This window comes from Eublepharis macularius, chromosome 8 (assembly GCF_028583425.1).
Source record: "Eublepharis macularius isolate TG4126 chromosome 8, MPM_Emac_v1.0, whole genome shotgun sequence".
Lineage (NCBI taxonomy): Eukaryota > Metazoa > Chordata > Lepidosauria > Squamata > Eublepharidae > Eublepharis > Eublepharis macularius.
This window is the reverse complement of record NC_072797.1, coordinates 38,483,856-38,506,624: the sequence shown is the minus strand read 5'-3', so window position 1 is coordinate 38,506,624 and position 22,769 is coordinate 38,483,856. Positions and strand designations below refer to the sequence as shown.

Genomic DNA, 22,769 nt, shown 5'->3' with positions numbered 1-22,769 from the left:
AGTTTTAGCCCAGTTTTCCAGCCTGTCAAGATCACTTTGAATCTTGCTTCTGTCTTCTACTGTGTTTGCAACCCCTCCCAATTTAGTATTATCTGAAGATTTAATGAGCATCCCCTCTACTGTTTCATCCAGATCATTTATAAAGATGTTGAACAACATCTTTGGGTATGATCTATCAACCAGTTACAAATCCATCTAACAGTAATAGGATCCAAACCACATGTTACCAACTTGTTAACTGAATATCACATGGGACCTTATCAAAAGCCTTACTGAAATCAAAATAAACTATGTCCATAGCATTCCCCTGATCAACCAAAGTAGTAACTCTCTCAAAAAAGGAGATAAGGTTAGTCTGACATAATTTTTTCTTGAGGAACTCATGCTGGCTCTTAATAATCAAGTTAAGGCATGATAAGATGTAAGTGAACAATTAAGGCAAGATAAAATGCAAGTGCTGTTTGCAAAATCAGGTTATTCTTTTGCAGAGTTTCTAGATAATTACTCCAGTCTAAGGCACAAGATTATATTATATGAGTAAAAATTACAACATACAATCCAAAGAATCTGGAGCAAACAACAACATTATATAGCAATTCCAGCATTATTAGAATAATTGTATGAACCACAAGTTTCTACTGATGTACAAACAAACAGTAACGTACAACTAAAAAACCACTGAATTAAGTCTCAATTCCATACATGTTAAAATTCACAATGCTACTAGAATATAAAGCGATTTTAGGTACACTTACTCTCCAGTAAGACCACTTTGGTCTGGAAAGGATCATATGCATGAATTATCTGTGCCCATGGAATGAATGACACACTTCATGGAGAGTGAGTCATAATGCGGCATGTTCTTGACAAAAAATTCTTGAAACGAGGTAGCAAGTCAGCTCCTCATTAGGCAGGGCCATGAGGGTGCCTTCTCCCTTACGAGAAAAAGAAACGAGAAAGGAAAAAAGCACAAGATCAACAGCACTGAAGATATTGATTGCACTAGATGCTTTACTGGACTTACCTGAGATCTCTTTATATTCTAGTAACACTGTGAATTTTAATATGTATGGAACTGAGTTTTAACTCAGTGATTCTTTAGTTGCACATTACTTTTTGTTTATACATCAATAGAAACTTTGTGGTTCATACAATTATTCTATACATAGTGTAATTGCTATATAATGTTGTTGTTTGTTCCAGATTCTTTGGATTGTATATTGTAATTTTTACTCATATATAATATAATCTTGTGCCTTAGATTGGAGTAGTTAGGTTACAGCGAGTTTTCCTTTTTGGTCATTTTCTTATTATTGTAACTCTCTTTTGTGTTGTAATTTTTAGATAATGGCAATTCAGGATAAATGAGACCATATATATTCCTTTCATTTCTTAAAGGTTAAAGAAACAACTTTTTTGAGGAATACAATAGCTGAATGCCAGGCATGTGGTAAGTGCTTGTATAATTCCTGTTTTAAAAGAGAATTTATGATCCAAACCACAAAGAAAGTCCCTATTCACTCATAAGCTGCAATCCTAAGAGCATAAGCCCAAGGAAGTAAGTCCCACTTAATAACATAGGAGTCACAATGAGTAGCTGTGACATGGGCAAGCTACAAAGTACATCAAGGTGTATTTATCATATAATTGTCTCAGAAGATAATGGCTGTGATCTAGGGAAACCAGGACCTCGTATTCCCACTGGCTCTGCACTCATCTGGGCAGTGGGAGTAGAAATGCTGGTGTACATGACAGGGCAGTCAATGTTGCCCCAACATGGTCATGTTAGTTCTGGCTAGGGAAGCGAGGCCAATGGTGGGCAAACTCCTAGCGATTCATGCCTCTGCCCACTGATCACCAGTTGTTTAGTGGGAACAGGCATGGGCTCCCAAGGAAGGAGGCAGGCCAAGAAATGGGTGTGTGTGCATCTGCAGCCCTGGCTAACAAGATCACTGCCGGCATAACCCATAAACAAAGGTGTTACTTCCAGGTCATGCTGGAAATGATGGCATTGGCCAGAGCTACAGGTGTGCACCCACACTGAGAAGATGTTGCCACATGAGACCTGGTAACTGTATTTTTGGCATGACCCAGAAGTGACATCATGTCGAGTGATATTCTAGTGTGGTTAAACTAGAGAGCTTTGGGTGAATGCTGCAGTATCACCCCTACATGATGATGTTACTTCCAGATTGTGCCAGAAGTGACATTACCATGTCACCGGCAATGTCACAGCATTGCTTGGGAAGCGCCCCCCCCCCATGATAATTCCCCCATGATAATTCCACTGGTTGCCAGCTTAGTCTAGTCTAACCCAAGTCTAATCCAGAAAGAGTACAGATACCTTGCTTTGCTGTATGGAATGGATTATCTGGATCCATTTCAGTCTGAATTTGTTTGGGAACTGAAACTGCCTATGTTGTCTTGGAAGAAAGACTGACGTTCTCTCTTTAGTCGATTGGATAGAGAATCAAAACAGTTTTATCTGCTTAGGCTTTTGGTGAATGAATATGATGTTTGCTCTGCTGCTGTTTTATTTCCATAGCTGTTTTTGGATTTAATTATATTTGTTTTTACCTTTGGAGTTTTCTCAGAAGCCATTGAAGCACAAAGGTAGAATATAAATATGTTAAACAGAGTTATAATACAATATAATTTATTTACAATATAAGATAATTTATTTATAAATAGCTAAATTCAGCCTTTATATCATGGTTTACTAATTTGTAATATAAACTGCTATACTGTCAGGAGCCTGGATGTAGTTGAGGGAGTAGGGCCAGAAGAGAGGAGTGGGGTTGAGGTTAGGCCAACAGTCAGCATTCTAAGCAAGCAAATCATAGTGCAAGATCGAGAGAAAAGAAGCGTAATCCTGGGCATGGATGACTTCCAGGGTGTCTGGCTGGATTATGAAAAGAGAAGCATACAGGAACCAGAATTCAGTCTGGGTCAGGTCCTCGCTTGCTGATGATTTATCCAGATGGTGGAGACAACATACAAGGCCAGGCCTTTATAAGACCCAAGGCTCCTGAATCATGTGCTGGAATCCAGTTGGATGATCTCAGCCCAGGAGATGTTATTGTGCTGTGCAAATTACTGCAACTGGCCCTGTGGCATCTACTATACTATGCTGGGCCTGGGCAAGCAGGAGTCTCAGGGTTACCAGGTCCCTCTTGGTAACTGGTAGGAGTTTGGGGGGAATTGGGGGGCCATGAGTACTTACAAGTTCTTTTTTATGTGTGTGTGCTTCCACACCCCACATGAGGTAAGAGGTAAGTCGCCAGGAGTTTGCCTGCCACTAGTGGGTACCTGGCAAGCCTAGTCTCGATTCAGATCCTAGCTTGGCACCTTACTTCATGATTTTCAGGATTGGGAGCTGGAAATTTCCCTACCCCACCCCCGGAACCCCCTAAGCCAAAATGTGAAGCCAACACTTGTTTCAGAGGCGTTCGTTGCACAGACACAGCGGATGGATTTCAGTGTGGGCCTTGCCCTGAAGGCTTCACTGGAAATGGAGTTACCTGTGCAGATATTGATGAGGTAAAATACTTTTTTTAAAAAAAAAGTTCCATGTAGAATCTAGTATGAAGAGGCAGCTTGTGAGGCCTAGAGAAATCTGGACTGTCCCTACAGTGCTCTGTAGGTGAAGTCTGTGAATCTGCTGGGTGTTACAGTGACATTCAGAAGTGAGATTCAGAAGTGAGAGTCAACTCAGGCTTCTAATGAAGTACAACCTGCTTCAAACATTGAATGAATCTAGTTATTGTCCTTTTAGTGCCGATATAATCCATGCTTCCCAGGAGTGAGATGTGTGAACATGTCTCCAGGATTCAGATGCGAGGCCTGCCCACCAGGATACACCGGACAGATCATCCAAGGAGTGGGAGTAAACTCGGCCAAAAATAATAAACAGGTACGTGATCTAACTGCCACCCACCAAAAGCAAATAAAGTTCGACTGCACATATATTTATAGGATCTATATTATATACAAGTGATATTATTTCACTTCTAGAAAGAACACTTGTTGCTGATTGTTCTACTTAGGATTGCCAGCTACAAGTTTGGGAGATTTGGTGAGTGGGAGATAGAGAGGGCAGGCTTTGGGGAGGGAGCTTAGCAGGGTGTAATACTATAGAGTCTTACCTTCCAAAGCAGCCATTTTCTCAAATGGAACTTGTCATCTGGAGATCAGTTGTAATTCTGGGAGATCTCCAGGTCCCCTGGAGGTTGACAGCTCTGGTACCATTCCTCCCATGACGATGTGTTCTGCTTGTTTACAGGCCTTTGGGGTGGCTGCCCCAGTCCTCTGAAATGGTCTTCCTGAGGAACTTAGGAGGGCTTCTGTGGTGAACAGCCCTGTTCTTGACCTAACTCATATCCAATATTATACCTGCTTGACCAGAGTTTGCAGAGCTTGTTGGGAAAAACTATTGGTCTGTGAGAAAAAGATAATTTCATGCTACATGCCATCATGAGCCTCATTAGTGTTTTCAGTGCCAGCTGCAAGGTGCCCTTGAAACTGCTAAAGAAGGGAGTCTAGGCACCAAAGTCACCATGGCTGTGTTACATTCTGTCTTGTTAGCTTATCTTGAACCACCTTGGTTCTCATTGGAGGAAGGGCGCTGGTGTGAGGACTTGGTTCAGCTACAGAAAGTCAAGCCTTACGTTACTGCCATGTTCTGACTGGTCAGTCCCTCTTGCCCTATTCCCAGGCTTTTGGGAATAAAGGTTGGTTCATTTAGCTAGACAATTACTCTAGGTTTGGCTCTGATGTGGCCGTTCCCTTTGCCACCTGATCTTGGAGCTGGGGTGTGGTCATAGCTCCTTGCTTGTGGCTGTATGGATTTACAGCCCGGCCAGATGCCTGAATCTTTGATACTGGACTTTGCATTTTTGACCAAATATTCTGGCAAGTATGTTTAGTGTTAGGTTATTTAGCTTTCTTGTTTTATCTTATCTTTTATGCACATTTTCTAGTTTAATCATTTTATTCTCTTATTTATAAATCATTTATATTATATCTTTGTGTGGTGTCTCTTTGGTTCAACAGCTTTAATCTGAATTCAGTATCTAGGCCAATTTGGCCCATGCTCCCTTTTGTAATCTTTGCTCAGGATTCAGCTTGCTGTCTCTCAAGTATAGTTTGATTATTCCTGAGGTGTGGTTCCCATCTCAGTGACAGGACTTCAAAGGGTCCTGGTGGCAGGCTACTGTGGCAGGCAGGTGGACCTTGGGCTTCACCCCTTGATGTGTGAACCTGGCTTGTATTCTCCACAGCTTTAACTCTGGTGCAGTTTTGTAAGACTGAACTTTTCAAGAGACCTTTTGGAACCCTTTGACATTGGCCATGAATTGGCTACTTGGCTATTTGCCAAGTACTGGCACATCTTTCCTTTGTTTTCTGTCCTTGCACCATGTGTGACCTTTTGGGGGCTATTGTTGCTTCACTGGTTTAGAATCAATTGTATGTTTCCAGCAGGGAAAGAGGGACAGTGTTCATCCAGTTTTCCATATTGATATGTGGTAAAAAGACTTGTATTTTTTGCACACAGCAGTGTACATTTTGTCCTTTACCTGTGGATATCCTAGTAAGAAAAATATCACATATACAGCAGCCCTGGGGATCTTCATATTTAGCCAAATGCTGAACGATTTCCTTTCTCCAGGCCTCACAGTCACAGCAGGGATTAGATCTAGCCACTGCTGTGCTTTTATATTGTTTTCCAATTAGCACTAACAGTGGAATAAAAACATCTTTGCTTGTTCAGTACGTTTGAGAAGACATCTTGAAGTAGTCATTTTGTACCTGAGTGTTGGAATTAATTTTCCCCTTGCTATTTTAAAATATTGTGTTAGGTCTGCTCGGATGTAGATGAATGTCAAAACCATGCAAACGGAGGCTGTGTCCCAAATTCGCAGTGTATAAACACTGTGGTAAGTACCTTGTCATGGGGGAGGGGGTGCTGTCCAGATCTGATCAGTCTAAATGTTACAAGTGCTACCCAGAAAGGAAGAGCCCTTGAAGGCTAGCCAGATGATAATAGAACTGTGTGAAGCCGGCAGATAAAGTGTTACATGTTTTTCACTTACACCTCACAACATAACTCATCACGTTGCTCAGCCACCAGCTGTGAAAAAGGAAATTACGAATCTGGAGATCAGTTGGAATTCTGGGAGATCTCCAGGCCCTATCTGGAGGTTGACAGCCCAGGTTCCATTCCTCCCAGAAGAGGGTGTTCTGCTTGTTTACAGGCCTTTGGGGTGGCTGCCCCAGTCCTCTGGAATGGTCTTCCTGAGGAACTTAGGAGGGCTTCTGCCGTGAACAGGCCTATTCTTTCCTTATCTTTTGGCAACAAGCACATGCCATTTAAAAGCAGGGGGAAATCTTGTTTCTGATCTTGCTTGCTTTCCTGATAGGGTTCCTACCGCTGTGGAGCATGCAAAGCTGGGTTCACTGGAGACCAGGTCAGGGGGTGCAAGGCTGAAAGAAGCTGCCGAAATCGTGCCTTGAACCCATGCAGTATCTATGCGCAGTGCACAGAAGGAAGGCAAGGAGACATCTCATGTGTGGTAAGATTTTGATTACCTGCTTCTAGAGCGATGAATGCCACACAAGCCCTAGTTTGACATTCTTCAGAAAAATCATAGTTAATGCAGTTCTAAGTTGAGCTCCAGCTTTCTAAGCCTCCCAAGTCTTTTGAAGTCAGTGGGCTTAGAAGGGTGTAACTGTTTAGGGCTGTCCTTTCATCATGTATATATTTATTTCAAAAACTCTGTATTTCATGCTGTCTGCTAGTGTGAATGGTAATTCCTGGTATCAAAAATTCCAAATAATTTTTTTAAATTTAATTTTTCCTGGGCATTTGGAAATAAAGATTGGTTCAGTTAGCTGTACCACTGCTCTAGGTTTGGCTCTGATGTGGCCTTGCCTTTTGCCACCTTGATCTTGGAGTCTGGATGTGACTCCTTGCCTGTGGGTGGCTGTATGGATTTACATTCTGTGCATTGAGATTCGGTCAAGTTTTGCTGGGGTAAATGTTATTTCTCAGTGTCAAAAATTCCAAGTAATTAAAAAAAATAATGTTATTATTTTAATTTTTAAAAATGTATTTACTTCATTTATAGCCCACCTTTCTCACTGACCACTAGAGAATTCTGTGAATCTTTAGCATGAATATAATAATAATGCATGAATATAATAATAATAATGCAGTAAAAGCTTTGTTATCCACCACTTAAATATCCAAAATACTTAGCATACCACCCACAGACCAAGTTTCTCTCCTCCAGCCAAGATACACCCAAATCTTTGGGTGCATTTGGCTGGTTCCTGCTTCTCCAGCCAGCCAGCTTGATGCCTCTAGCTTCTGTGGGTCTTTTGCCCACTGTCATCATCTTTGGGAGGCTGCTGAGTTGCTTGCCCGCCTGCTGTGTCGGATGGCCCTGTGGCTGGGGTGAGTGTGCAAGGGTCCCGCCAGGTATGGGGAGGCTCTTACTTCTGCAGTCCCAGGGACATAGGGTTTGGCCACCATGGCTTCCTCTGGATAGAGAGTAGGCAGAACAATAAGATCTAATGTTCAGCACATTTGATTATCCAACAGCACCCATTCCCTCTGAATGCCAGATAACAAAGCTTTCACTGTACTGGGCATTTGTATAACAAAGTGCTTCATGGACATTGTTGTGCTGCTGTCCTTACAACAGCACTGAAAGGTAGACCAATATTATTATCCCATATTACAGGTGAAGACTTAGGGCCAAGCTACACATGACGAATGACACTTGAACAGCAAGTGTATTTCTCCCTGTTCACTTGCCCTCCAATCAATCCACTTGCCGTTCAATTGTCATTCGTCATGTGTAGCTTGGCCCTTAGAGAAACCAGCTAGCTTAAGGCAAGGGTTTATGATTTGCACCTCAGTTGCTCACCTGCGGTTCTTCCCCAGTTTCCTTTCACATTGGTTTTGTGATACTTTTTCTTACAGTGTGGCATTGGCTGGGCTGGCAATGGCTTTGTGTGTGGAAAAGACATTGATATCGATGGTTATCCTGATGAAGAACTTTCATGCTCAGCTGAAAGCTGCCGAAAGGTTTGGGGGAAGGGGATGGGAATTATTTCAAACATCTCCTTCATTTGAATCCATAGCTCTCTAGAAAAATTAATTTCTATAAAGGGCATAGAAAGGGGAGAACTGGGGCAGCCCTTTGAATACCAATTGCATATTCCAACCTTTTACTTCTTCCCCAACCACTGCCTAGGACAACTGCAAGTTTGTTCCAAACTCCGGGCAAGAAGATGCTGATGGAGATGGAATTGGAGATGCCTGTGATGACGATGCAGATGGGGATGGCATTCCTAATGACCAGGTACTAGTGACAGTCAGTATTTAGTTTGCATAGTCTTTTCCAGTTTCTGTTTCTTCTTTCAACCCAACTGGCCTCCTAAAGCAGCTCATGGACTTGTCAAAATCAAAATCCTGCTTTTCAAAAATACACATTAGAAAACAATAAGATAAAAATTAATCAGAAAGGTTGCTATAGCAGGAGACCTCTCAGAAGCCCTGTTTGTGCCTGCTGGAGGCCAAAATGCCAGCAAGGGGGAATGGGGGTAAAAACTGGAAGTACTGTAATGGATGCTCTAGGCTCTGCAATATCCTATGGTTTTTCTATAGAGTTTTTTTGGAAATCCTAGAGTGTCACATAACATCACTTCTGGCATGATGAACTGAGGTATATTTACTTAGCATCCCTGTGCCTTTTTATTTTATTGGCCTTGTTTCAAAATCTAGTGAAAATAATAAAACTCTTGCCCAAACAGAAAGTGTACTTTCCTAATTTGGAATGTGAGGGGTGTCAAATGCCCCCCAAAAGTTCTTTAAAAAATGCAGAGAATTCATTGAGCGTACCATCTACTACCAAGAAGAATGCTTCATTCAGTATTTCCATTTGGTTATACATGAATAGAACAGAAATAAGGACACCAGGGAGATGAAAAGGTAGTTTTATCAGTTTTCCCCACTTCTCCAGGTCAGTTTGACTCCACTTTTTGTGACAATTATATTTGTTTAAGGATCTATTGTCAAGACTGTGCATTTCAAAAGCCAACCCATATATGAAAAACGTTATGTCACACATGAATGCTTGAAGCTGCCTTATACCAAGCAAGACCATTGGTCTGTGAAGGTCAGCACACTTTGCTCTGACTGGCAGTAGCTCTTCAGGGTCTTTTGCATTACCTACAAAAGACCCATTTTGTCCATGACAATGTCTTTTGGGAGACAGAAGAGGGCTCCTGTGGGAAAAGGAAGGTGGGGAAGGACTTTCTGTAGAGTGTTTTGTCCTTGTATAATCATTATGATCCTACCCATTGTTTACAGCCAAGCATTTGCTTAGGCAGAAACCAACAGTTGCAGGAGTCACATCAAACATTCTTAAGACTATGATCCTAATCTGTATAAAGGAAGAAGCAGATCAACAAGATTGGATAGGCACCTACTTTTTCTGTTTTGCCTGTCCTATAGAAACAGAATGCCTTTTCCTCTGCCTTTTATCTTGCATCATCAAGGATCCTGGAATATGTTTCCCTAGACTTGTGTGGAGGGGCTGATCTTGTTCGCCTATAGCCATTCAGCCCCAAGCAGCTACTCACCAACTACGGTGAGCCACCAGCTAGAGATATAAATCCTAGAACTAGCCCCCACAGTAAACCCCAGTGTCATGTCAGTCCCCATATCTATGGAAGCAATGCTATCATGGATCCAAACAACATCTCTTGTACCATCAGGGGTTCCATCACCTGCAGATTTATCTAACATGATCTGTGCCCTTATCTCATCTGTCAACAGTGTCTTTCTGCTGTCTTTGCAGGCCATGTTTGTACTCCAAGACTACATAGACACAAATAGATATTACAACAGTACCTTGAAGCTGCTGCACTTTCACAGAATCAGTTTCAAATGGAAATTTCAGCGTGAAGCCACTGAAGTGGAATTAATTAGCAAATTTGTGGAACAAACAGCAGCTATTCAGTAGAGAAAATGACAATGAGTTGGATTCAGCCAACTTTTTTTGCTCGGTCTTAAGACAGTTCCCCTCATTACCATCCCCATCTCACATGGCTTTTGTCCATACAAGTCCTATGGCCTCCAACACCCCCTTTTCAGTAGTCAAACGGGACCCCTCCTCCCTTTTTAATGCACAGAAAAGATGGCTGAATCCAACCCACTGGACTGTAGTGCAATAGAAGGGCATAAATCTGCTTCAGATTGCACTGCTGTCGTCTCTCCTTATTCATGCCATTCATATTACTCTGCTAGCTCATCATCAGTGGCTCTGCTTGGATACTGTATGCATTTGTGCTCTGCATACTGTCTTTGGAATTGTTTGACCTTTTAATTTCACATTGCAAAACATTGTTTTCTTCTTTTAGGTAACCGCTTAATGCATCTGACGATGCAGACTCTAACCTACAGAAGTGTATGCTACAATACATTTCTTTGTCATTAAGGACTTATTGTGCTGCTTTCATTAGCAACACAATGTTGTTTGGAAAAGTAAGGTCAATAAAGATTCATGAGCACTACAGCTGTGGGAAGAACGGAGTCAAGAGCGGTTGGCCTTTCTCTTTTTCAGGATAACTGTGTCCTTGCTTCCAATGTTAACCAGAGAAACAGTGACCAGGATATCTTTGGAGATGCTTGTGACAATTGCCGTATGGTCTTGAACAACGACCAGCGAGACACAGATGGAGACGGCAAAGGAGATGCCTGTGATGATGACATGGATGGAGACGGTGGGTAGATGGTTCTGCCTGTTGCCTATACTAAATTGGACACTCGGGCCCATCCCAAGTGCACATCCCAGTTTAGGCACGGTTGTGATCTATCTGCCTGTGAACTTTGTGGAGTAGGACTTCCCTGCTTCTTCTTGCTACCCCAGCCTGTTGAGTCTACTGAATGTTGGGGTCTGTGCAGAGTTGGGGCTTGAGGTGTGAGGGTGGAGTCGGCAAGAATCACTGACCCCTGTTCCGCAAATGGAAATCCCAACCCATTGGAGGATCTACATGGCGGATATATTGCCAACTGATGTTTTTCCACAGGATGCAAAGGAATGTTTCCATACATCTGCTGGGGGGTTTCAAGTCCCTCTTTCCTAATTCTGCCTCCCCTAAAAGCTTCTCCTCATGCTGAGAAATTCTCTGAAGTGGCAGTAACCATATTATGATTGCCTGCAGTCAGAATCAGCGAAGCCCCTGAAGTGCTCCTTCAGATGTTTTACTCCCCGCCACCACTACTTTTATTTGTATCTCATCATTTCTTAAAGGAGCTCTGGATGACATATGCTTTATCTTCAAAACAAACAAGTGAACCAGAGTGATAGTTGAGGTCCCTCAGTAAGTTTCCTGACCAAGTGGGGGATTAGAATCTAGATTTTCCCAGTCTAAGTCTAACACTCTCTCTACTTTGCTACCAAGGCTTAGTGTTTCAGGTTTTACATACCGAGTGATCAAAAAGCTGATTCTATATCATAATTTCTTTTAGGTATTAAGAATGTCTTGGATAACTGTCCAAAGGTTCCCAATCGACAACAGGAAGACAGGGATAATGATGGTGTTGGTGATGCCTGTGACAGCTGCCCAGATATTAGCAATCCCAATCAGGTCAGTGATGACAGGAAAATGTAGTATTTTTATTTATTTAAAACATTTCTAAGCTACCTTTTCATGCAGCTTAGGGTCCCCAAGGTGGCATACAATAAAAATATCAAAACAAGATTAAAAATACACCTAGTTATATAAAAACAATTAAAGCAAAACAAACATTTGAATGGAAGGAAGAGCCAATGAGAATCAGTGAGGGAATGCCAGAAAAAACAGGAAAGTCTTCACTCCTTGGCAGAAGACAATGATAGAAGTGGTCAGTTTAATCTTTCTGGGGCCGGAATACCGTAACTTTGGTGTCATGCCCAAGTTTTCCCCTCTGAAACCATGCGCTGAAAAATGGTGCTAATTTTGATTAATGTTATATTACAGAACCAGTACATTTAAAATTACATGCACACACAAGTGAGAGAACTGCAAAGATTTGTGGGGGGCATGTAATTTTCCCATCCCCACTATTTCTTCTTACCTTTCCTTGAAAGCCTCATAGGTTCTCCTTTTTTCCTGCTTCCTTCTCCCTTTCATGCCTATCAGCAAACCTATCTTTATCTGCCCCCTTATCTTCAGATTTCCCTCATTCCCTCCTCCTGGCAAAGTTAGGACGTTGTACTCCCTACTTTCAGTGGAGTTCATCTGACCCTTGCAGTCTCAGTTAAGAGCCTATGGGTTATACTGGACCCAGCGCTAATACTAGAAAAACAAGTTAAGGCAGCTGCAAAAAATGCTTTCTACCATCTCACTCCAGACTGGAAGATGGCTTCTTACCTCGACAGGCTGACTTGGCCACCTGAATCCATGCTATGGTAACATCAAAACTTGTAATGCACTATACATTGGTCTTCCATCTAAGTTATCTAGGAGGCTTCAATTGGTGCAAAATGCTGTGGCTTGACTGTTAGCAGGAGCATGAACATCACTCCCATCCTGCAGTCACATCATTGGCTACCTATCAGTGACCATGCTCAGTTCAAGGTATTGGTTATCACATACAAAGCTCTTTACAGCCTTGACCCAGCATACCTAAGGGACCGCCTCCCTCCCTATGTGTCTCCATAGGAGCTTCACTCCTCTGAACAGGGTCTGTTTCAGGTGCACATGGGCGAAATCAGCAGCAGCCCATACACAGGCTTTCTCTGTGGTGGCCCCTATTCTGTGGAATGGCCTGCCTGAGGATGTCAGGAGAGCCCCCACTCTCCTGGCTTTCCGCAAATGATGCAAAACCAAATGATTCAAAAAGGCTTTTTTACTCAAACAAGAGGGCTGCATTGTAGGGAGGGGGGTCTCAGATGCTCCGCTAATGAATTGGGGACCATAGTCTTCACCACTATGTTGCCGTTCATATTATCTGTTTCTTTAAATACGTACTCCTATGTACTACCTATGCTTCATGTTGTCTAATGGCAGTCCTAGAATTGATTATTGTTCTGTTTCAGCATTTCTTCAACTCTGTATTGGATCATTGCTAATGCTATGTCTTTGTAAGCTTGTATTTATTTACCCTATGGCATTGTTTATGGAAATGTCCTTGACACTGTATGGAAATGTCCTTGATACTGATTATACTAATCTCACACTATGTAGTCCACCTTGAGTCCCCATGAGAAAGGCAGACTATGAATGAATGAATGACCCAGTTGCCTGATGTTGGCTGGCAGGCTGGGGTCAGTTCCATAAAGTGGAACCTGCAAAGACTTGGCAGGTGACCCTCCATCACACAATTTTCTCTTTCCCTCCTCCTGGCAGCCCCCATATGGGAAAACAATAGGCTAATGATGTCACTCTCTGGAATCATCATCATCATAATTGCATGTTCTGTGCAATGATGATCATTGTACCATATTACACTGGTATGGAACTACTCAAACTCTTCTCTGAACAAATATTCTATTATGGCTTTTAATTGTAAACTACCATTAAAGATCTGAAAAGGAGAAGGAATCTTTACAAGGGCAAAGAAGCTGTTTTATTTCCCAGAACTTATACACATTAACATGCTAGTCTGCTGGGATACAAACCACTATTCTGCCTTTTCAAATATAGTCCTCTCTGCTCTTTTACAATGCCATCCTAAGCCTTTTCATTCCATTGACTTCAGTGGACTTAGAAGGGTGTAACCCTGTTTGGGATTGCTCTGAAAGACAAGTGTTGAATCTCTTACAACAATGTGATTTCTCTATGATTTAAGAATGTTATTTTGTAATATTTTTTCTATTTCTGTTCACAGTCAGATATTGACAATGACCTTGTCGGGGATTCCTGTGATACTAATCAAGACAGGTAGAGTAATGCTTGCTCTAATGTATGTAAGAGGCTTGCAAGTTTGACAACACTCAGACAGACTCAACCCTGGCCCAAGCTGCTATTCTTCTTTTGCTTTCATTGGAGTGGCTCTTACATCTTCCAGAGTCAAATTTAACTTTTCAAACCATTATACTCATTATTGTAACCAATACAGTGTTACCTTCTCACCCCAGAAAGTTATAAGTAATTATAAACATTCATTAAGATCAGAAAAGTAATCAGGTCCTTCCAATGATAACACAGTATTGCAGTGTTGTTTTGTGCAGCTGTACCATGAAAACTATGCAGACAATATTCTTTTTTAACAATTTAGGACATAGAAACAAAGTCCATTTTTCTTGTACTTCTACTCTGCAAAATAAAGATTGCCACAAGAGGTGGAAATCATTTGCTGGTTCGTTTGTTTTTTACTTTCATTTACAGCATCAGTGGTGATAATGTCCCGTTTACCATAATCAGGGATGAATAAACATCACAGGCCTCTTGCTTCAGGTCTGACCTTGGCTTTCAGTGATTTTAGACATAAGTGTCTCTTTTCAGCTCATGTGAATCTTTTGATTCTATCTTCAAATGGGGAGTTTTTGTCTCCAGGGTCTAATGACAATGTCTTACCTTCATTAGATGTTGTATAGTACATCAACAGATACAGGATAAGAGACAAAAATGTTCCTAGTCAATGATGCCATCGTGCTCAGACAAAATTCCTGTACTTTGGAATGTGAGGAGAGTCTGGGATGTTTAAAGAAAGGAGAACACTATTTGTTGATGACACAAATAATTGAAGACACGTAAATTGCTGCCTTCCCTTACCCTGTTCCCTGTTGAGAAGAAATTTTGAGTAACAGGTTGAAACTTTTCCCCTTACCATTTCTATGGCTCTCCTTGCATCAGAAAAAGTAACAAGTCAATGCTGCGTCCAGGCACTGAGATCACCAGCCTTTACTGTTTAGCTTCTATATTTTTTTTCATCTTCTGAAGACTCTAGCTTCACATAACTGTTCACTCCCTCACCCATACTGTTAGCCATTTTCTCCTCCTTTCTTCCTTCCCTAACAGTACAGATTAGCCCCATGGCTCTTTGAACCTTTTTGTTGCTGGGAAACAGCAATTCTCCCCTGCAATTCTCATGTGCCTTCTCCAGAGATGGTTGAATATGAAAAGGAAAATGTTGGGAAACCAATTGATAGTTCTGTGCCCTGCTCTAATAAAAAATATGTTGATAGACATTGTAAGGATGTTGCCTCAGTCTTCTTCTTGGAAAGTCCAGTAATCCATTCTGAAATAAGGAAACATTGATTACATTTATGTCCCACTTTCTTTCCATGAAACTGTAGATGAAATTCCCAAATAGTATCCTATTTAGGTGTTTAGTAGGCCTTGGCCTGTTTTTCTTCAGTCAGTTTGCTGCATCGTGGTGCCTCAGACCCTTACTTGAAAGAAGAATGTGAGCGACATACAACTGGCACCCACTTCTCCCTCCTTAGACATGATAGAACTAACAGAGGTTTCTACACCCTCCCTGCTTTACTCCTAGTGATGGTGATGGGCACCAAGACAGCACCGACAACTGTCCCACAGTCATTAACAGCTCCCAGCTCGACACTGATAAGGATGGGCTGGGAGACGAATGCGATGACGATGATGATAATGATGGAATTCCTGACCTTATTCCTCCTGGTCCAGATAATTGCCGTCTGGTTCCTAACCCAGGGCAGGAAGATGACAACAGTATGTACAGCCTGTTTCCCTTCCTCCTTTCCCTTCCACCACAGTTTTTTCACCACGTGGGCTGAGTACAATGATTCCTCAAAGGAAAATGTAACAAAGGGATCACATAGGCGTCTACTATCTGTGTCAGGATCTGAGATTTCCACTTGGTGAAGACCAGAGTCATGTGAACAAATTAAGTTATATTGGTATATGAAAGTCAACACTGATTTCTCTGACAAGGGTCTAAGGTCAAGGTCCTTCACATTATTTACTGCCCAATACTTTTAACTGGAAATACTGGAAATTGAACCTGGGACCTTCTGTGCGCAAAACGGATGCTCCACTACTGAAGCATGGTTTCTTCTTCTACTATCTGGCCCATCATGCTGTAACCTACCAGGGTTGCTCTATCCCTTCTTTTCACTATTGGAGGCAGTCCAAAATTGGTCTTTGTCTCTTGCTGTTCCAACATATCTCTTGAGCTTTGTATTGAATCTTAATCATATTCTGTAGGTTATTTATGAGTCACTGAACAGTTGTTATCCAATAGTAACTGTCAGGCAACATCCCTTATGCATGTTGTGCTTGTGTGTCCAGGTGATGGAGTTGGCGATATCTGTGAATCAGATTTTGATCAGGACACAGTGATCGATCGGATTGATGTTTGTCCTGAGAATGCAGAGATCACCCTCACTGATTTTAGGGCTTACCAGACGGTAGTTCTGGATCCAGAAGGTGATGCTCAGATTGATCCAAACTGGGTGGTTTTGAACCAGGTAAAATGTGCTTTAGTGTCAAAAAACAGCTAAGAATGATAAGTTGCACAACAAAAGCAGCTCTCCAGATCTTGTTTGAACAAATATGCTTCTGCACTTCATCCTTTTTTTGGAAATTAAACAGCAGTCAGCTGCTTTTTTTATGACAAGGAATCTCAAATCATTTCAGAAATTGTCCAAAGTAAAATTTACTCCATTAATTAGAATGATGTGCATAATTTTCAAGGCTTGGATCTGAATTGCCATATGTGCAAGCAAAAGCTCCACTTGTATATAGGGAAGCTTGCCTCCCCTTGCAGCTCCTTGTGCTATGTTGCATCTTGCCACCCTCTGGACCACCTTTTCAGGGGCTACAGCCAAGGGGTGAGGAAACTCAATAGTCCCTAGATGGAAGTGCGGTTACATGTGCAAATGGAGGTTTGCATCCAGGCTCAAACCCAATAGTTGGGTTCATTTAACAATTTCTGAAAATGAAGGGCAAAATAGATAAGGAAATGTAGGTTGTATGGAAGGAGGATGCAGAAGAAAAAGAGCAACAATAGACAGGCTGTCTTCAGAATATACTAGCTATTTTTCAGAATTGCACTACAACTGTGAGACCTAGAGATTTGCTTGAAGAAAAAGATCCAGAATTTATTAGAAAGCTATTTCCCACATAATAATTGCTAGCAGCTAAAGTTGAGCCTAATAGAAGTCTCTGTGGTTGAATTTTTGTTTGTAGGTACATTCATTGTTTGAAATACAGCCAACGGAGATTTGTCAGACTCACCAGGTGACAGAGACAGAATTGTGTGAAGCATGCAGTCTTATCCAGCCTTTTGGGTCTGACTGCAATGTACAAAAGACCCTCCCTCCTGTTCATTGGTCATTAACTATGTTATTTGTACCTTACAGGGCATGGAGATTGTGCAGACCATGAACAGTGATCCTGGACTTGCTGTAGGTATGTGCATGTTTTTCTGTAAACTTTCATGCAGCTATCTGCAAACACAGAAAAGGACATTTATGTCTCTTAGCCAACCCTGCTACTCACTTGGTGGCAGGAGGACACTCTCTGGGGGTCTGGATTGGGCCCACTGCATTTAAACAAAGACCATATATGAATCGATAGAGTTCTGTACCTGTCATTTCTTTGGACCTGAGATGCATTGCTCTTTATTGAACAGGTTACACGGCTTTCAACGGGGTTGACTTTGAAGGCACTTTCCATGTGAACACAGCGACCGATGATGACTATGCGGGCTTCATTTTTGGTTATCAAGACAGCTCCAGCTTTTATGTGGTGATGTGGAAACAGACTGAGCAGACCTATTGGCAAGCAACTCCCTTCAGAGCTGTCGCAGAACCTGGGATTCAGTTGAAGGTGCTTGTTCTGAGCCAAAATGACCAAAATCTCATTAATGCCGTCATCTAGTGAAGTGCTAAGAGGAAACTGGCCTGGCGGTTGGCTGGCCTGGTTTCTAGTGTGGATGTGGGGGCATGTGCCTGGTTTCCCATAACAGAATGGAAAACTAATTAGTGCTTCTGGTTTTCTTCATAATTCGCATGGAAAGTTAATTTCTTCCCTTTGACATGTCTGCGCAGGCTGTTAAATCAAAGTCTGGGCCAGGGGAGCATCTCAGGAATTCTCTTTGGCATACTGGGGACACTAATGACCAAGTCAGATTGCTGTGGAAAGACCCCCGAAACGTCGGCTGGAAAGATAAAGTTTCCTATCGCTGGTTCCTACAGCACAGACCTCAGGTTGGATATATTAGGTAGGACAATGATGCTAAATGAAGAAAACACCTGTTTTTCAAGAGTACATATATTGCACAGATATGCTTGTAGGTAAGCTAGGAGTAGCTGTGGAGAACCTCTACGGTGACAAACCAAGGCTTGTTAGTGTGTAATGTGTGAAACAGCTAATTTAAGGAAACTAGTTCTTTGTCAAGAAAATCTGAATTATAGAAGATGTGTATGGCATGCAAATCCATCCAATTTATCTGTACAGGATAAAGTGAAGTTGTCTGAATGCTGAATTGAGTGTGCAGTGCTAAATCCCAAGCTTTCATGGCAGAGTTGCAATATTGCAACATCTGTGTATAGATTCATAGTGTCAGTGATGGAGGCCTGTTTTTTTGTTTGACTTTTGTCCAATAAACCCAACAGAGATTGCTCTAAGCAGAAATATAAGCAAAGTGCATTTTCCATCCCAAGCCTTCAGTCCAGTTACACATTTCTCATTCCTTTGTTTCAAGTTACAGTGCCCTAGTGTTGCTGTGAATTGGGGTCACAGTCAAGAAAATGAGTTTTACAGCTCTCACCTTTTCCTGCCATCAGAACTTACCAGTGGGCAGGACCTTTGGAAAATCCACCCAACCTCCCGACTTCACGTATGTGTGAACATTGACTGCAAGAGAGGGCTTTTCTGATGGTTCCCATCAGCCCACTGCAGCAGCAAGCTGTAGAATGAAGGATGTAAAGAAGCAAAACAGCACTGTTTTTCAAAATAATTCCCTTACTTCCTTTATTTTGACTCTCCAGCTTTTAGGGTAAAAAGGGGAGTTGGCAAAAACTCTCGTGAATGTCATATGCATCGTTAGGCTTTGAAGCTTGGTTTGCAGGATCCGTTTGCAAAGGGAACAAATAAGATATAATCTACAGGTGCTGTGTGCCTTCCAGGAGGCAAATTCTCTCTGGCTGGTATACTTTCAGGGCAATAATTTGCAGGTGTAAGCCATTAAAAGATTAAACAATGGAATGTTCAGGGTAGGGTGATGTACAGTGCATGGTTTTACTTGTATTAATTTTCTAGCTAGAAGTACATTTCAATAAGTAACTGCAGTTTTTACTCACCAATAACAGTGATGGTTTGGTCTGGTCCTTTTAAAGCCGTCATGGTCTGATCTAATACGTCAGGCCAGGGCCTTGTCAGTCGTCAGGATATTGCCCTCATGCTCTGAGGCCATGCCTTTGGTTAGCCTGCCTTACAATACATGGCCTTTCCCCGAAGACTGTCCCCATTCTCCTTCCTCCTCTGGTAGCTCCAGATCCAAACCTGTTTTCCAGTTTCAAGGGAGAACCTGCAGGCATATGTGAGGGGTTCTTTTCCTGCCAGAGCCCATACAGAGTTCCTGCCATCCACATTTTTGTTGTCCATTTAGCATTTGGTAGCCAACACCCCAGCCACAGTCCTCTACATAATTAGGGTTGTCAGGTGTCCAGTTTCCCCCCAGACAGTCCTGTGCCCCCTTATCTCCAGGGCCCAGTATTCTTTGGGACCCCATCTGGCAACCCTATACACAGTGGCCCAGAAGTGCCGCATTATGCAGTGTTGGAATTGATTCTAAATACATGTATCTACTACAATCAGCAACATCAACCTCTTAATTACTTGTTGCACTTTTAAGGGCAAGATTTTATGAAGGCTCTGATCTGGTGGCAGATTCTGGAGTGACCATTGATACCACCATGCGTGGAGGAAGACTTGGTGTTTTCTGCTTCTCTCAGGAAAACATAATTTGGTCCAATCTGAAGTATCGCTGCAATGGTAACTGTTCTCTTCTGCCATCCTCCCTCCTTATCACGCTGTAGAGGAATAACCTGTTGTAGGGATTGCATGACTGGTTTAGCAGACGTGGGAAACTTACAAAATGCTTTGTCCAGTGTACCTTGGCCTGTGCCTAAAGTGATCAGAGTGAGTGAAGCCAAACTCTGCAACACACTATCACTTTAAAAACAACAACACCTCGTAACCAAGGCACAGTAAAGAACATTTTAGAAATGTGAAATCTAATCAGCCCTTATCCAGGTTGCTTGCTGGAATCTGTGGCTGCTCCTATGCATACATTGGACCAGGGGATATTGCCTTTAGGTGGTTCAAAGTATTTGGGCTACCCCATAGAGGACAATTCATAAAAGCCTAAACCAGCCCATTGGAAGAGGTTACCAAAAAAAGGAGTATCTTTCACACTTAACTTTTCTTACTTATTGCCATGATGGTTCTGTGCAATACCCACTCTTAATTTCTAGTAAACATGCATAGGATTGGACTGCATATCATTATTTTATAGCTCTTTGTTCAACACCGCTCTCTCCAATGGGGACCTGAAGCAGCTTAAACCCCCCTCCATTTTACCCACACAACAATAACTCTGTGAGGTAGATTAGGCTGGGAATGTGTGATTGGCCTAAGGTCACCAGCAAGCTTATGTGGCAGAGTGGGGATTTGAACCTGGGTCTCCCTGACCCCAGCTTGACACTATAACCACTTCACTACAGTGGCTTTTACAGTCTAGAATTGGCAGATGCGCCATGTGTATTAGCGGGTATTACAATTCCCAATAAGGATCTTAGGGTATGCTGTCTTCTGCTAAAGAGATTGCAGTTACATTTAATGATCATAAAAACAATTTTAAAAATGCACTCTAGTTCCATAGCAACAATATAAGTGGATATTTGGACTCCTTTCTTGTTTACAGATACCATCCCAGAGGACTTCCAAGAATTTCAAGCTCAGCAGTATGGAGTCGGAGATATTTAAGGAAAGACTGAGAATGAACACTGCTGTGGCAAACAAGCATGTATTAAATTCTTGTATGACTTTTTTTGGTGTAAGTCCACACTACCACTTGTTATGATTAATGAAAAACTGTCAGACTTTTTTATATAAATATGAAAATAAAAAGATAAAATAGGCTGGGGTTTTCACTTCGTTTTAGCTTAACATTTCAGAACCCTTAAAGTACAATCCTGCCATACAGTTGTGCTTGCATTCAAATCAAAACAAACTTAAGGGCTTAGCTATACAATCCACATTAAAAAAAAGTCAACGTTTTTAAAAATGAGAAGTTGTGTGGGGAGGGGGAAATTAGGAGAAGGGAAGCAGAGGGACTGCATGTATTCTTTCCCTGACTACTATTTTTCCCTTTTAAATCGCCCTCCTGTGGCTTTCCCCTCTGTGAGGTCCAAGTCATGTGTTAATCCTTCCAAAGCCTGCTGAGATGTGTTTGTGTGAATTTGGATCAGAAAAAAATCCTCTTCTCCCTTTTAACCACCTTTCTCCTTTACATTTCTCCCTCCCAGAGCAGCATCTCTTCTTCTTGTAAAACATCATGACTTCCTCTTACGCATTTTCACATAACGAGTAGCTAGTCATTAACGCTCATTCCCCAGAGTTGTAAAAATTCAGCAGCTTTTGGAGCATGCAATAACTGGGAAGGCTGGAGGAGTTACACTTTATGTTTCTGGATAGAGATCTCAATCTAACCAGGACCATACATATAATGATGCAAACTTCCATTCATTTATCTTGAGGAGGATAGGAAATTGTGCACAGGCACAAATGCTGTGGATGCAATTCCCCAGCCAGATATATCAGACAGAACTTGTACACAAGTCATTGTTCAAAGGAAACGCCCCCAGCTATCAGTTGTTTGGAAGGGGAAGTAGAGCCTGGATTCAACCCCTTTCTCTTTGTTCAAGTATCATTCTAGCATTTTTGAAGGACTTCTTGAACCTGCAGCTCTGGGATGGCTGCAGCCGTCAAACACTGTGGATCAAGGACAATTCAGGCCAGTAATTTCACTTGTTATTGGAATAAACTTACTACTTTTTACCTAGCCCATGCATGCATGCTGAGGCTCCACTGACTTCCAAGGAATGAAAAGTAGCCAACATTACTTTCATATGAAGTCAGTCAGCTTGCTAAGTGCTGGAACAGCTGTTAAAACTTTCAATATGCGGCCCTAGATTCTCACACAATATATGACTGGGACTTAGAAGGGCATCTTGGCATAGGCCCTAGACAGCAATGGTTTTGCTTAGTGGCTTGAAATGGTATGTGCTTGTTTATCTACACATCAAGATGCAAATAAATTGATTATAAAATAACCATATTAGGAAATATGACAAATACATTTGAGAGTGATTGTTTTTGCAGTGTATCGGAATGACAGCTTTTGAACAATACAGAACCATAGGAATGTCATTACTGTAACCCTATTTTGAGATACTGCAGTACTATAGGGCATTATTGTAATGCTATTGAAATGCAACAGAATTTGGTACTAAAAGGAAGAAAAAAATAAATGAATGTGTCAGGGTTAATATTTTAAAGAATTCGCTTTATGTGACGGAAAGGCTCATCAAACCCACAGATTATTATCCCTTCTTGCTCATCCATGTGGGAACAAATGATGCTGCCAGGTACAGTTCAGAACATATTAAAAGAGACTACGAGGCTCTGGGTAGGAGGCTGAAAGACTTGGGAGCACAAGTTGTGATTTCGTCACTTCTTCCTGTTGAGGGCCATGGTTTAGGAAGAAAGAGAAGAATATT

At 41.8% G+C, this 22,769-nt stretch overlaps 1 protein-coding gene across 1 annotated transcript in view; it reads left to right on the top strand.

Annotated features, from left to right (window-relative positions):
• The window catches only part of THBS4 (thrombospondin 4), a 42,818-nt gene extending 21,698 nt beyond the window's left edge, over positions 1 to 21,120 (top strand). Inside the window, exons 6-22 of the mRNA XM_054986467.1 lie at positions 1,399 to 1,450; positions 3,368 to 3,540; positions 3,776 to 3,913; positions 5,859 to 5,936; positions 6,420 to 6,572; positions 7,988 to 8,092; positions 8,262 to 8,369; positions 10,635 to 10,794; positions 11,543 to 11,661; positions 13,886 to 13,938; positions 15,497 to 15,690; positions 16,270 to 16,448; positions 17,343 to 17,391; positions 17,615 to 17,811; positions 18,033 to 18,205; positions 19,841 to 19,980; positions 20,912 to 21,120. Coding sequence (XP_054842442.1) covers positions 1,399 to 1,450; positions 3,368 to 3,540; positions 3,776 to 3,913; positions 5,859 to 5,936; positions 6,420 to 6,572; positions 7,988 to 8,092; positions 8,262 to 8,369; positions 10,635 to 10,794; positions 11,543 to 11,661; positions 13,886 to 13,938; positions 15,497 to 15,690; positions 16,270 to 16,448; positions 17,343 to 17,391; positions 17,615 to 17,811; positions 18,033 to 18,205; positions 19,841 to 19,980; positions 20,912 to 20,973 — 2,133 coding nt within the window. The 3' untranslated portion in view covers positions 20,974 to 21,120. The remainder of the gene's footprint in view (positions 1 to 1,398; positions 1,451 to 3,367; positions 3,541 to 3,775; positions 3,914 to 5,858; positions 5,937 to 6,419; positions 6,573 to 7,987; positions 8,093 to 8,261; positions 8,370 to 10,634; positions 10,795 to 11,542; positions 11,662 to 13,885; positions 13,939 to 15,496; positions 15,691 to 16,269; positions 16,449 to 17,342; positions 17,392 to 17,614; positions 17,812 to 18,032; positions 18,206 to 19,840; positions 19,981 to 20,911) is intronic.
• The last annotated feature ends 1,649 nt before the right edge of the window (positions 21,121 to 22,769 follow it).